The sequence below is a fragment of the Barbus barbus genome (assembly GCF_936440315.1).
Source record: "Barbus barbus genome assembly, chromosome: 15".
In the NCBI taxonomy this organism is placed as follows: Eukaryota; Metazoa; Chordata; class Actinopteri; order Cypriniformes; family Cyprinidae; genus Barbus; species Barbus barbus.
The window spans coordinates 4,716,865-4,729,887 of NC_136743.1; the positions used below are offsets into that span (position 1 = coordinate 4,716,865).

The 13,023-nt window shown below is 37.0% G+C and overlaps 1 protein-coding gene across 2 annotated transcripts; it reads right to left on the minus strand.

The window, feature by feature from the left end:
• Positions 1 to 19: 19 nt before the first annotated feature.
• LOC306881656 (semaphorin-4E-like) lies at positions 20 to 10,903 on the minus strand. 2 transcript variants are annotated; one of them, XM_079435839.1, is made up of 15 exons: positions 10,658 to 10,903; positions 7,835 to 8,124; positions 7,174 to 7,319; positions 6,993 to 7,055; positions 6,301 to 6,399; positions 6,115 to 6,214; positions 5,782 to 5,892; positions 4,900 to 5,051; positions 4,621 to 4,793; positions 4,346 to 4,502; positions 4,033 to 4,255; positions 3,794 to 3,909; positions 2,988 to 3,145; positions 2,380 to 2,432; positions 20 to 2,297 (listed from the first exon to the last, which is right to left on the minus strand). In XM_079435839.1, exons 2-15 carry the CDS (start codon positions 7,929 to 7,931, stop codon positions 1,717 to 1,719), a joined length of 2,229 nt encoding a protein of 742 aa, XP_079291965.1. In that variant the 5' UTR covers positions 7,932 to 8,124; positions 10,658 to 10,903; the 3' UTR covers positions 20 to 1,716. The 2 variants fall into 2 exon arrangements, with proteins under 2 accessions (XP_079291965.1, XP_079291966.1); XM_079435840.1 differs by lacking the exon at positions 10,658 to 10,903 and having other exon boundaries at positions 7,835 to 8,334.
• Between the last annotated feature and the right edge of the window lie 2,120 nt (positions 10,904 to 13,023).

The following is a 13,023-nucleotide window of genomic DNA, read 5'->3' on the forward strand; positions in this document are numbered from 1 at the left end:
AAGAAAGACTAAATAGTCTCTGCTTCAAACTTCAGGGCTCAGTTTTTTTTCTTTTTATTAGTCCAAGAAACAAAATCATGTTTACAGGATGCCAGGTTCATAAAATAATAACTTTTGAGCATGAACTTAAAACTGGTTTTGAGTCCGAGTTTGTTTGTGGAAAGAGTTTGTTTTGCAGCAAGTAAATGACATATTTACAAGGAAAACTGTATTTTCAGGCCATTCACCCCAAGGACGCTGTCTATAACTAAAGTTGTAATCATTCTAAGAGAAGAGGAAGTCACACCACAGCTATAAGGATAACACCAGAGAGGAATGATATTGTTAGAATCGTATTGTTGCCAATGAGAATCAACCTGAATTTAACGAGTGAGCCTTTAAAGCGCCAGATAATATAAATGCAATAATAAACAGAATATTACGCCTATTGCTGTGGACACTAACATGGATATTATTGTTATAGTTCTTGTTCTAGGTGTGAATATGACTTTAGGCCTATTCATATGGTGTAATGCATTTCATATGAACCACATAAAAACAAAATATGTGGTAAGTAACTTATATTGGTACATGATCAGACAGCCATTTCCTCTGTAAGTGGGTGGTTCTATAGAAGACTATATTGGGCCTTTCCTAATACCCACACTTGCGGTCTTTGCATTGAACCAGTTGCCTACTTCGATTATGATTACATTCTTATTTCCTGGAGTTTTCATAACCAGATTGAACACACGACTTAGCACTGTAAAACTGCAGTTGACATTTAAATTTCAATACTTTATTTAAAATAAACTTCTAAATGTGTAGTAGGTCCTATGTAACAGGTGACACGATTTAGTAATTGTGATGCTGCTAATTAAGTGATAAAAGGCAGTGATAAATAAATACACACTTATTTCAGCACCAAAAAATGTGCATCACTATGTTTTACCGCTAAAATTATTTGAACTTTTCAACCTCAAAATATAGGGCACATGAGTTCCTGAACATGATGAACGATGGGATACACCTCAAATACTGCTCCGAAGAGCTATTGGCACTGAACTTTGGCATTTTTCAGACCTGGGACAGTCTTGCCAACCTGTCATGTGCATCCACTCTCAAGTAGTCAGGATGGCAAGAAGAAGGCGCAAAACGCAATATGACGACACTAGTAAGTCATGGCTTATAAATAAAACAGCCAATTGCCAATTTTTTAAGTGGTTACATTAGAATGAAGAAACAGAATGAGAACACTCAGGGTTCTAAAACTCTCACATAGTATGTATGAAACAACATTTATGAGGCAGTTCATGTTAGAATGTTGAAATATTGCCAAGCAGTTTTTAAGATTCACTACTTCCCCATTCAAGTAGATAGGAGTTGGTTTTGCGTGACTGAAATAGCTGCCCGTTGACATTGCAAATATGACCACCAAGTGATTTGACTGTCCTTGAAAAGTACTTTTGCTATTCTTGGCCAAAGTAACCTGCAATGTAGACAGACCTTATGCAAAAAAGTCTGAATCAGTGTCTTTTTTTGGTCCACCGGACATGGAGTAGGATGGTTGAACGATGGCATTTAGAAGTGCAGGTATGGATTCATCAAGAACAAAACGAAGGTCAAAACAGCAGTTTAGTCAAGAGTTAACAGCTGCAAAAGAGGAGCCGGCCTCAGAGAGCTTGGTCTGGATGTAAATGACGATTAGCCGCATTAGCAAGTCTGTGCATAAAAATCTCAAATCTCAGATTCATCATCTATATATTTCAATGTGATCTGACCTGAAGAACCAACAGTAGTTGAGAGTCTGCCCGTTTCTCTAGAGCTGGAGTACCTCTGGTTGTTCACATGGTTGTTGTTGCTGTTTATGTTCACCGTTGATGATGCTATTTTATGTTCTGGAGGCTGGGTCTCATACAGACTTTGTTCGCCCCGGTTCTCCGTGTCCTTTACTCTCCTGTGGCAAAACTGCAAAGGAAAATGCCCTTTGTACACGTTCCAAATTACTAGCATAGCTAGAATTAGTGACAACACCACCACCGTGGTCACAAGTGTGTTTGCGGACCACATTTTTAGATCATATGCTACGTGCTGGGTTTTGTAATTCCCCTCTACAGAACTGCAGGCGTAGTGGCCGTTGGCGTCTGCGGAGGCGTTGAAGATCATCAGGCTGTCGGAGAGGATCTGGAAAGTGTTTGACGCTTTGATGGGTTGTCCATTTAGATGCCACTGAACCTGTGCCAGGTTGGAATAAGGCTGGCACCACAGCTTCACTGTATTGCCGTGCAAAAACGAGATGCTCACTGACTTACTGTTATCTGTAACACAAGTTCTAGATGTTACTTTTAGTGTTCCTACCAGAACATACAGTTTGAAGACTCTGGGATATAATACAAGTACCTGTTTTTGGACATTGGCTGGCATTACCATAACTCAAACTCTGAATCACAATGCTGTGGAATAAATAATATTACAGCAATCAGCAAAATGCCAATATCAATATTTATAATGGTGTGTGCAAACAATCAAAGTTTGAATTATAAACACATTTTTCCATTTTGCATATTTTCCTGTAAAATGTCCATTAATGTAACGTGTAATCATTTTATTTTTGACAATAAGATGAATTATAAAAAACTCATTATTATGCATGACCATATTTTAGATCCCTTAATCCTACCCCGTACCTAAACTTAACAACTACCTTACTAATTATTAATAAGCAGCAAATTAAGAGTTTACCAAGGAAAAAGTTGCAGTTTATGGTTAGTTAATACTGAAAAGTGGTCCTCAAATTAAAGTGTGACTGGTAATTCTCACTAATTTATGCTGTAAAGCTTGAGACATTGAGAATTTTACTGTATTACAGTAAAACAATGCTATTTTTTTGCATGATAATATTAATGGTCCCCAAACAAGGCTTAATTTTCTTCAAGCAAAATATAATTTCTCCTGAATTTGAGGTTTTATATTTATTTATTTGTAAATAGGTTTATTTGACTTTTTACCTGGTTCTGTGTGTGCTGGTTATGGTAGAGCATTGGTCAGCATTGAGGTCCCAGCCACAGTACGGATCCCTGGCCAGAACACAGTCCAGACACGTGTGGTACCGCCCACATTCATTGATGGACAGCTGAACCACGGCCACATCCGAACCCACGTACAGCTGTTGTTGGGATGACATCACAACATAATATAGCATCTCTATAGACAATAATAGAAATTACAATAATTTCAGTTGAACATAAACTGAACAGTGAAGATAAACTACTGTTACAAGCTTGGGTTAGGTTAGGGTTCAGTTTTTTCAAAGAAATTAATACTTTGATTAAGCAAAGATTCAAAAGATTAATTAAATTGAATACTTTAACTTTCTATGTATCAAACCACGACCACCAAAAAAAAAAAAAAAAAGGAATAGCATTTTCATGAAAATATTAAGCAGCACACCTGTTTTCAACATTAATAAGAAATGTTTCTTGAGCAGCAAAGCATATTGGAATGATTTCTGAAGGATTGTGTGACACTGAAGACTGGAGTAATGATGCTGAACATTCAGCTTGGATTTGATCACAGGAATAAAATACATTTTAAAATATATTCAAATAGAACACAGTTCCTTGAATGGTAATGTATGCAGAAAATTAATGTTAGCTGCTGTTTAAGCTTTGACCTATAAAGCCATTCACCATAACTTTGTTGTACCTGTTAAGTTATAGGAAAAAAAATAGCTTTGCTGAAAAGAAACAGACACACACAGCTCACGATGTTGCTAAGTGAGCAATAAACATCAATAAATGCATCTGCTTATTACTTTGGTGTTGGAAAGTCGCAGTATCTTCACTGGCTCTGAGGGTCCAAACAGCTGAATCTCTTCCATAATGACCATCTCGCCGTCATAATTCACAGCTTTCAGCACTGAACCGCTCTCTGAAACATAACGGAACACAACACAATGCAGAAGACAACTATTTTTTCAGGAAGAAAAAGTTGGATACTTTTGGAGGGTTTACTGATTATAAACACTACAGATTTGCATAAAGGCATCTTTACTTGTGCCAATGAACATGACTTGATGGCTGGTCCCGTCCAAGGCCGTGGCTGTGGCCACCACAATTCTAGTGAAAGCAGCGCCTCTCTTCACCAGCAGGGGTTTCTCTCCACTGGCCGTGACGGCCTGGTCCATCAGATGCTTGTCTTTAATAAACTGCAAGGTTTTATCTGGCAGCTCCAGAGATTTGTTGAAACCCATTTCTCTGGCATGATTATCAATGCACTATAATTGAAAACAAAGTGAAGGTTAGTGACCTCTGGCAATCAGTGTTATAGAACAAGTGCTGAACAGAGTTATTAACAGAAGACTTACTGCTCCGGGTCGGGGATCGGGGACATCACCTGAGTACTTCACCCACTTCACAAACGACGTCTCGACGGTAACAGGAGCCTTAAACTTGCCCTTTGAGAACACAGTCTTGATGTCTTCAATTTTGTATGCACATACCGCGGAGTACTGTGAGGAGTCTCTGTGGATCAGAAATAATGTTTCATAATTAATGAATTGTACAACATTGACACTATTATTGAACTGAATGGAATCAACAATGAACTGTCTTAGAAGAAACAAAAAGATCTCATACTTACAATTGTGGGGTAAAGACAGCGTAAAACACGCAGGTGGTCCAGTCACCGGGGCACAAGTGGAAAACATCCTGGACCAGAAGAGGCAGTTTGTTGTTTGGAACGGGACAGTCGAGCCTTGCTTTTAGAAAAGAAGTCCACTTCCTCTGCAGCGTCCTCTGCCCACCCACGTCTCCCTGAGAGAAGTTACATTTTGCATAGATGTAATATGTCTTATAGACAGAAAATGCTGTAATGTTTCTCAATGCGGCTCATATGACAAAATACACCAAGGGAGTTTACCTTGCACACGCGAGCTACTCGAGAGACGTCCATCTTGGCATAGGAGTCATATTCCTCTGCTGTCTCACTGAAGAACAGATAGACCTTGTCATCGTCCCCCTCTGGGTTCGAATCTCCCTCCCGTATGTGGGCCATGTGGATAAATTTTGGTTCTTAAATGACAAACAAAACCACATATTTCAGTTACTATCACCTTCCTGTCACTTCCTGTGTTAAGGAAACCCACAGTCACTGCTGTTTTTTTGTGTTTTTACACCATTCTTGGTAAATGACGGTCACACTCAAAACCACCCTGTCTAGCACAAACAATCACTCCGCAGTGAAAGTATGTTAGATTATACACTTGTTTTAATGACAACCGAACCGCTGTTATACACTGGCTTCCCATCAAATGATTGGTTGGTTAGATGGCATTAGCAAGCATTTGGACTTAAGTACTTAAGTAGTGATTAGTTAGCTAAGGTTAATCCCTGCTAGTAGGTGGCATAAATACACCATTATGTGTGAGTTTTACATTGGCTGGTCAATGAAAAGTACAATTCAAAAATCAATTTCTTTGCAAACAGCATATGATTAATTGCATGGCAAGCTGCAATTGAAATAAAACTGCAATTGAAACTAATGGAAATGCTACAAATAGTATATTAGTACTCCTTGGCTTACCTAAAAATAGTCATTACGTGCACAAAAATAAATAAATAGATAAAAATATATGAAAATAAAATAATTTCTTATAGTCATGTACTGAAAAATCCTTTGCCTGAGAAAAACAGTTGTGTTTCGTTTTAAGGGTACTACAATGAGTTTGCTAATACGTTCTGGCTGTTTTTAACCATATTGTGGTTGGAGGTTTGGTTAGGTATCACGATTCTTGTATCTCACCATTGAGCCAGTTGCTTGAAACCTCTGTCCGTATGGATTCCTCTGAGCTGCGCATCATAACCGGTTCTGAACCCCGAAAGTTCACTGAAGTGGCAGAGTACAATACTCCATCTGCAAGAGAGAAAAAACAAGAGAGCGATGATGTTGAAAACTACTGCTACTAAAGTAACACTCCATTATATGTTACGATTATACTTTTGAAACAGTGTGATTCAATATGACTGTCAATCCATTTACAATTATGCATTTTTGGCAGATGCTTTTATCCAAAGTGACACTGCAAAGTACACAAGTACTTATACTCAGCATCATAAATAAACAGTCAGTACATACCAACCATCTCTGATGTGTATCGGTGAGAAGGATCAAAGGGACATTTCCCCTTGCCATCTTCTTGTTTGCCCTCTAAAGTCAGACTGCCATCTGTATAGAACTAAAAGAATGACATGCAACAAACACATAAAGCACTATATACTGGACATTTTATGTTTGTGGCCACTAATACTTAATGAGACTCACCATATAGTCACAGGTTGGGATGAATGCTTTGGTTCCACAGACATACATTCTGTCATCGTTTCTTTTATGAAGAATTCTGATATAATTTTTGCAGTCATTCTAAAGAAAAAGCAAACAATGCATCCAAGGGGAACTAATAAGTGACGTGATGTGAAAAAAACCCCTCAGTTCTGACCAAGCAGAACCAAACACGTCCGTTTCCTGCATATTTGTAAAATCTTAATTTTTATTGGTATGTTTGACTTAGAATTTGATTTATATCTGTTGATATCTGCTGTAATTATAAATATGAAGAGACACTGTCTTGCATGTTACTTCGGTTAGAAAATTTTAAAACATCCTTAAACATCTAGTTACCTAGATATTTGAATAAAATATGAAATTCATGCATAACATTTTCTATGTAAAAAATAAATATAGTCCCATGAAGAGAGTGCATTTCCTATTTTGAAAAGATAATTTTTTAAGTACATTTTGCCAAGATCTTCAACATTTTATGTCTTAAAGCTTTAATTAACTGCATTCTGCCCACTCATGATAAATGAATACACTTATCAAAGTTATCAAAGTGTGCATATCTGCTAATAAAGCAAGACAAATGTCTATAATAAAAAACATTAAATGCTGGTGCCAGGAATGCATGGTTTAAAAGCATTAAACAATTAATGAGCACAAAAGATGTGAAAACTCACTGTAGCATCTTTTCCCTTACCGGAGCAGTCTGTTTGCTCCTTATCTGTGACTGCCCATTTCACCTGTGGAGAATCAATACAATTTACCATCATCCATATATACAAAAAACTCTTTGTGCAGAATAATATTAAATGGATTAGCAAACAATACGTTTTTGTAAATATGCATTTAAGACCTCACCATGGCCTTTTTGACTGTAATGTCATCAAGGTCAAGGGCAAAAATGGCCTCCCTGGCACCCAGGATGAGCATGTTGAGATCTTCCCTCAGAAGCATAGTGGTGTAGTTCCAAACACCCTCCTCACGAAACAAACGTCCCCCATTACCTAGCAACAAATGAAGGCCACAGTCAAGGGCAGGAGTAGCTAACGTTTGCCAAAAATGGAAAAGTCACACACAGAACAACTAAACATTTTTCGAAGAAAGAATTTTGGTCCATATCTTCTCTAAGTGATCAAAACACATTTAAACATAAAATAAATAAATATACAAAAATAAACTAAACTTATCTAATTATTCCTTTTTTATTAATGTTATTACCATGGATACTGGCCAAACCCCCCAAAAAACTTACTTTGGACACTAGCATGGTAGTGATACCATAATAGTCTTTAAAACACCTTTATATATGAATATGTAAATCAAACACCAAGCACCATGGCATACAGTGGCTTTAACACAAATTGTTTGCAGATTCCACCTGTTGATTTGATATTTTGTATCTAATACACATAATTCAAATATGTTTAGGTGCCCAAATATTTTCAGAGCCCACTTTACATCAAAGTACATTGGTATTTTGTAATGACGTCCAAACATAATTATCATAAATTCAACTTACCACTAATTGGCACTGTTTTGCGAGGTATGGTATTCGCTGTCGATCCCAATCCGCCGGTCCAGATGTAAAACACACAGAGCACAGCCAGCAGAAACATCTTTCAGCGCTCCAGTAAAAAAAAAAAAAATCAGTCAGTGATTTTGGTCTAAAGACGGTGCGAGTGCTAGATTCCTGTGTCTTCTGTCTGTCAGAGTTTCCTCATCTTTGCTTCAGTCCGGAACGCTTCCATACTGAGATATATGACTTTAGCAGCAAAGAACGCTCTTCAGCAAAGAACCCTGTGAGGCCATCTGAAAGAGAGAGAGAGAGAGAGAGAGAGAGAGAGAGAGAGAGAGAGAGAGAGAGAGAGAGAGTGAACAGGCAGGGGTGCTGGCAGCAGTATTTCTGTCACTGCTATAGTGATGCTAATGCAGAGGATGAAAGCTTTTACTCTAGGACCTTGACAGAGACACACGGTTCTGCTTTTTGAGCCGCAGAACAACACAAAGCCAGAATAGCTCAAAAAAAAAAAACCCTACCACATCCTGAGATGTCTTAGAAACCTGAAGAACAATTTTAACAAGTGACACGCAAAATCGGATGTAGAATCTGAAAAGTTAAACAGTTTTTAAAAAGTAATCTCTCCTTCCCATCTTGTTACGACAGGCTGATAAAAACTCCCAGGAAATATTTATTGTCCGAAAGCTGGTGTTACCTAACAGGCATGATGAAGAAACAGGAAGAACAAACATACCATCATTTTGTAACCTGTGTTTGCAAGGTGGTTGCTTTAAGTCTACTTCCATCCATTTAAGAAATTCCAAATACACACAAAAAAAAAAAAAAAAAAAAAATGCACAAACAAAATTATGGGTTTAAGATTAATACTTGCAACGTGCAACACTGTAATGAGAGAGAGAGGAACTGTTAATGCATGACAAATTGTGTTCAACCAGTCATATAAACCATATCCTGTCCTACTGAAACCAGTAACACTATCAGTAAAGTGCTGCTAATTTTGACAGAATTGCTGCTTTGCAACCAATGTACGAATGCACAGTCAATGCATGGCCTTTGGAAGCCTCCAACATATGGAAACAAGTTCTCAATGGTGCATTTATTATCTGTTTGCAGTGGCATATTTTTACAACATTGCTGCCTAAGAGTGTGATTATAGCATGTCAAGAGAGATGGGCTGTAGCATGAGCGTAGATCTGATCAGATACCACTCATATTTCACCAGTCACACACTTGCACGCACATGCTTACTTTTAAATCATCATGGGGGTTTTTTACCCTACTAGCTGCTAATATAGGCCAATTATAATAACCACAGCTTGACACACTGCTAGCCCTAAATGACACATTTTGGGATTTTTATACAGAATGAGTCAAACATTATTTAATCCCTTAAATTAATTATGCTATATTTGAGGACATATAAGGATGTCATTTTCAGAAATTGTGCAATTGTGTTAATTCAATCTACCCCCAAACAGGTGAAAACATTATGAGAATGCACATATGTAAATATACATACAAACAGATAATGATAATGTAAATTTTAATCTACATTATATATACCTATACAATGTGTTTTATCTATTTGACAAGTTGAAATATGACAAGTGACTAGAATTCTGAACAGCTTACTAGAAATACCATAAATAATAAGAGTAATAATGCTAGTATTAGTTGCTTATTCTGAAAAGAGTGCTGCAGGAATGAGTCCTAAAATCTGGAAACTGGATTTCTTTTTGACCGCCAGTTCCATCGTGTTTTTTGTTAAATGCCCGAAATAACGCAAGCAGAAGATACTTTCATGTTTCATTCCACGCTGTAAAATAAATCAGTAATACCCCTTTTGTGATTTTATTTTAAGCTTTTATATGTCTTGAAAAAGGCGGCTGCTGACAAGTGGCTAAATGGGACTGCAGAGGTTGTTGGGACTTTAAACGTAATTATGCTGAACAGGTAAACTCATTAGTCCACATTTACAACCTCTCTTTTTATACAATTATGCTTTTGCAAACTATTTTAGCTCAAACTTCACAACTTTAGCTTTTTACTGCGATTAGACTTGGCAATAAAAGTTGTGCTCATCTGTGGAGATTATCTTGATAAACAAAATGTTTAAGAATCATATAATTTTGGTTGTCACAGAACTTATTTTCTGCAATAAACTTGGCAAAACCCACTATGTTATTACAGTACAAATATAGCATTTTTGGACAATACATGATGGTAATCTTTAAAGTACTATACAGTGTTATTTACAATGTTGTTATTGATAATTAAAACTAGAAAATAAAAATTTACATAGATGTAAAACTTAAAAATGAAAATTTAAATGAAACTAAAATGACTATGAAAATAAAGCTAAATTTAATTACGAAAATAAAGCTAAATAGAAGAATATATATTTAAAAATAATACTGGCAAAAGTACATTATAACAAACTTCAATTCAAACTACATTTGAAAGAATAATAAAAAAAATCTAATTCAAAATAAATAAAAAAATGCTATAACAGTATATGCATAATACTAGAATAACGCTGGTGTTTAAGCACCTTAAGCATGAGTATCATAATCAGACAGGTTAAGGACATCGCAAATATCGATACCAAAATCTCATTTTCAATAAGTGATGTATAAGTCAACAAGTAAAATGCAATAAAAGAAAAGTACAGTGTGCGATCAGTGAACGCCCCTGTAAACCTCACACAAATGAAAACAGATCAGCTGTTTCCACAGAATGCATTTCAGTACTGGTCTCAGTTCCTTTGAAAATACGTTTTAAATGCAGCAATGGCTGAAAAATGTGGGTCAAGCAGCAACTCACCATGCAACCAAATTCTCAGTTAGTCTCTCAGTTCTCCTGTGCTTGCATGAGTGGTTCCTCTTTAAACACACACACACACACACACACACGCACGCACGCGCGCGCGCACGCACTGTTCCAGCCCTCCAGTGCAAAACAAATCAAAAGTGGTGTCTTTAAGGCAGCAGAGTGTATTGAGAGTCGTGCCTCTGCAGTGAATGGAGCTCATGGTGTCTTCTGCTTTGTGTGAGAGCGCATTAAACAAGAGGAAAAAAAGAGAGGGAAAAAAACATGCTTTTAGAAGCTCCTCAATCTCAAACAAGTCACTACAAGTGTCAGCAAGAGAGTGTGTGTTGAGGAGTGTGGGAGAGGCTGCATTGCATTTTCTGATCTGATTTCCAAGAAAGCCAAGTTTGCAGCTGTAGTAAACAAAAGAGAAAACTGATGTTGATTTTCTCTGTTACAACAGTTTCAAATCAAATTTTGCATTCACATTGAAGAAGAAGAAAAAAAAAAAGTGTTCTCACCTCAGCGTCTTTGCGAGGGTCATTGATACATTAATCAACATCATGTATCAAAGTCGAATGAATCACTGCTAAAGTTTGTTTTTTACTTTGCAAATCTTATCTATGTTGATAGTGAACAATAGGGTACAAAGAGGCTAAAAGCGCCCCGGGGTAAAAGGCGCCATCGATATTATTTTCATCTAAACCACTAGATGGCACAAAAACGTGGCGTAGCACTTTGCAAAACATTCGCTTTTCAACATGCACGTGTTTATTTGTCTGATCTTTGACGCGATCGCGAGCAGCAGTGCAAAGTTCATTCTGTGCTTACTTGATCTAATATTCTAGGTTTTTTAAAATGTTGTAGATTTAAGTAGCAAATGAGAATCGCTCAAATTAATGCATATATTTTGAGACAAATGTCTTCTTCATGATTTTCATCATGATAATTTTAGTTTTAAATTTTTAAATTTAGTTTTGCTTAAGATAATTAAAGCAACGTAAGACTATGTAAAAGTATTTGGGGTAAAAAGCGTCCCTGCTGTTGGGGCTAAACGCGCACAGTAATTAACATGATAATTAATTGACTTTTCCATTTGATCACATGACAGATTCAGATGTAAATATCGTCAGGGCCGTCGCTAGGAATTCTGGGCCCTGAGCACTGCATTTCCTATGGGGCCCCCTCTATGGGGTGTGTGTGTGTGTGTGTGTGTGTGTGGGGGGGGGGGGGGGGGGGGGGGGGGGGGGTCGTAAAATATCAAATAACATTCTGTTGGACTGGGGTTGCAATTTGGACCTAGACAAATCGAGTCCATCCGGCTCACAAATTCCACCTTGAATGCTTTGATGGGTCATAGGGCCTTCAATTGGAGTAAATAAATGAATAAATAAAACAGGACAGAAACCAATAGCCTACTGATAGATATTACTGAATTCATGACAAGTGCAACAGAAAATCACTTGACAGTAAAGCATTGATTTTTGAGCTAGACTGGAAAGTTACTGCTAATAAAAATCTGTCATAATTTCCTCACCCTCATGTCGTTCCAAACAACTTTCTTCCGTTGAACACAAAACAAGATTTTGTAAACCAAAACATTTTGGTTAAACTTGATTTCTACTGTATGGACAAAATTCTTGAATTTCTCAAATTATGTTCCACAGAAGAAAGAAATTCACACAGGTTTGGAATGACATGTTGAATAAATGATGCCAATTTTCATATTTGGGCAAATCTCCCTTCAAGAACTTTAGGTTTTTTTTTTTTTAGAAGACACTGATATTTATCTTTAAGATAAAGAAAGAAGTTCTTGCTTAGAATCCAGAGTTTAGTATTAGTAGGATAGTGGTCACAAGAAGTAAAACCAATACATATAGTACCATGGTTATATGGTTTTTAAAATAAATAAGTAATAATAAACTATCAAATTTGTAGTCAAAAAAACTAAACGTGAAGAAACTACAAAACATTTTCTAAAATTAAAATATTCCCCAATATGTACTAACAGTAACATCTATAATAAACCCATTTCTGCCAACACTTTGGCTATTTGTACAGTGTTAACTTCAAGTTAAATGAATATGGTGCTGAACTGACAAGCCTATTGTCGTGGCTGTTTTCATCCAGCATCACTACAGAACCTTTAATGTTCTCATATCACAGGACTGTATAATAATTCTGTGTCACATTTGAATGGCGCTGCTTCACACTGAGTATTTCCTTGTAATTTAAATACAGAGCTTAATATCGGGGAGGTCTCCCTTGTTTCAGCGAATGGCCCACTACTCGAATGGAATATCCTGGTGCTCCTGATGCCCAGGCGATCGCGGGCCTCCCAAGACCTATATGCACTCATTTACCCTTTTCCCCCCACTAGC

Excerpts from the sequence above, each read along its gene's own strand:
- LOC306881656 (XM_079435839.1), bottom strand. The coding sequence starts at position 7,931 with ATGTTTCTGCTGGCTGTGCTCTGTGTGTTTTACATCTGGACCGGCGGA. Across the intron at positions 7,320-7,834 it reads CAAAACAGTGCCAATTAGTG|GTAATGGGGGACGTTTGTTT; the intron begins GTAAGTTGAATT and ends ATTTGTTGCTAG. Across the intron at positions 2,433-2,987 it reads ACCAGCACACACAGAACCAG|CATTGTGATTCAGAGTTTGA; the intron begins GTAAAAAGTCAA and ends TTTATTCCACAG.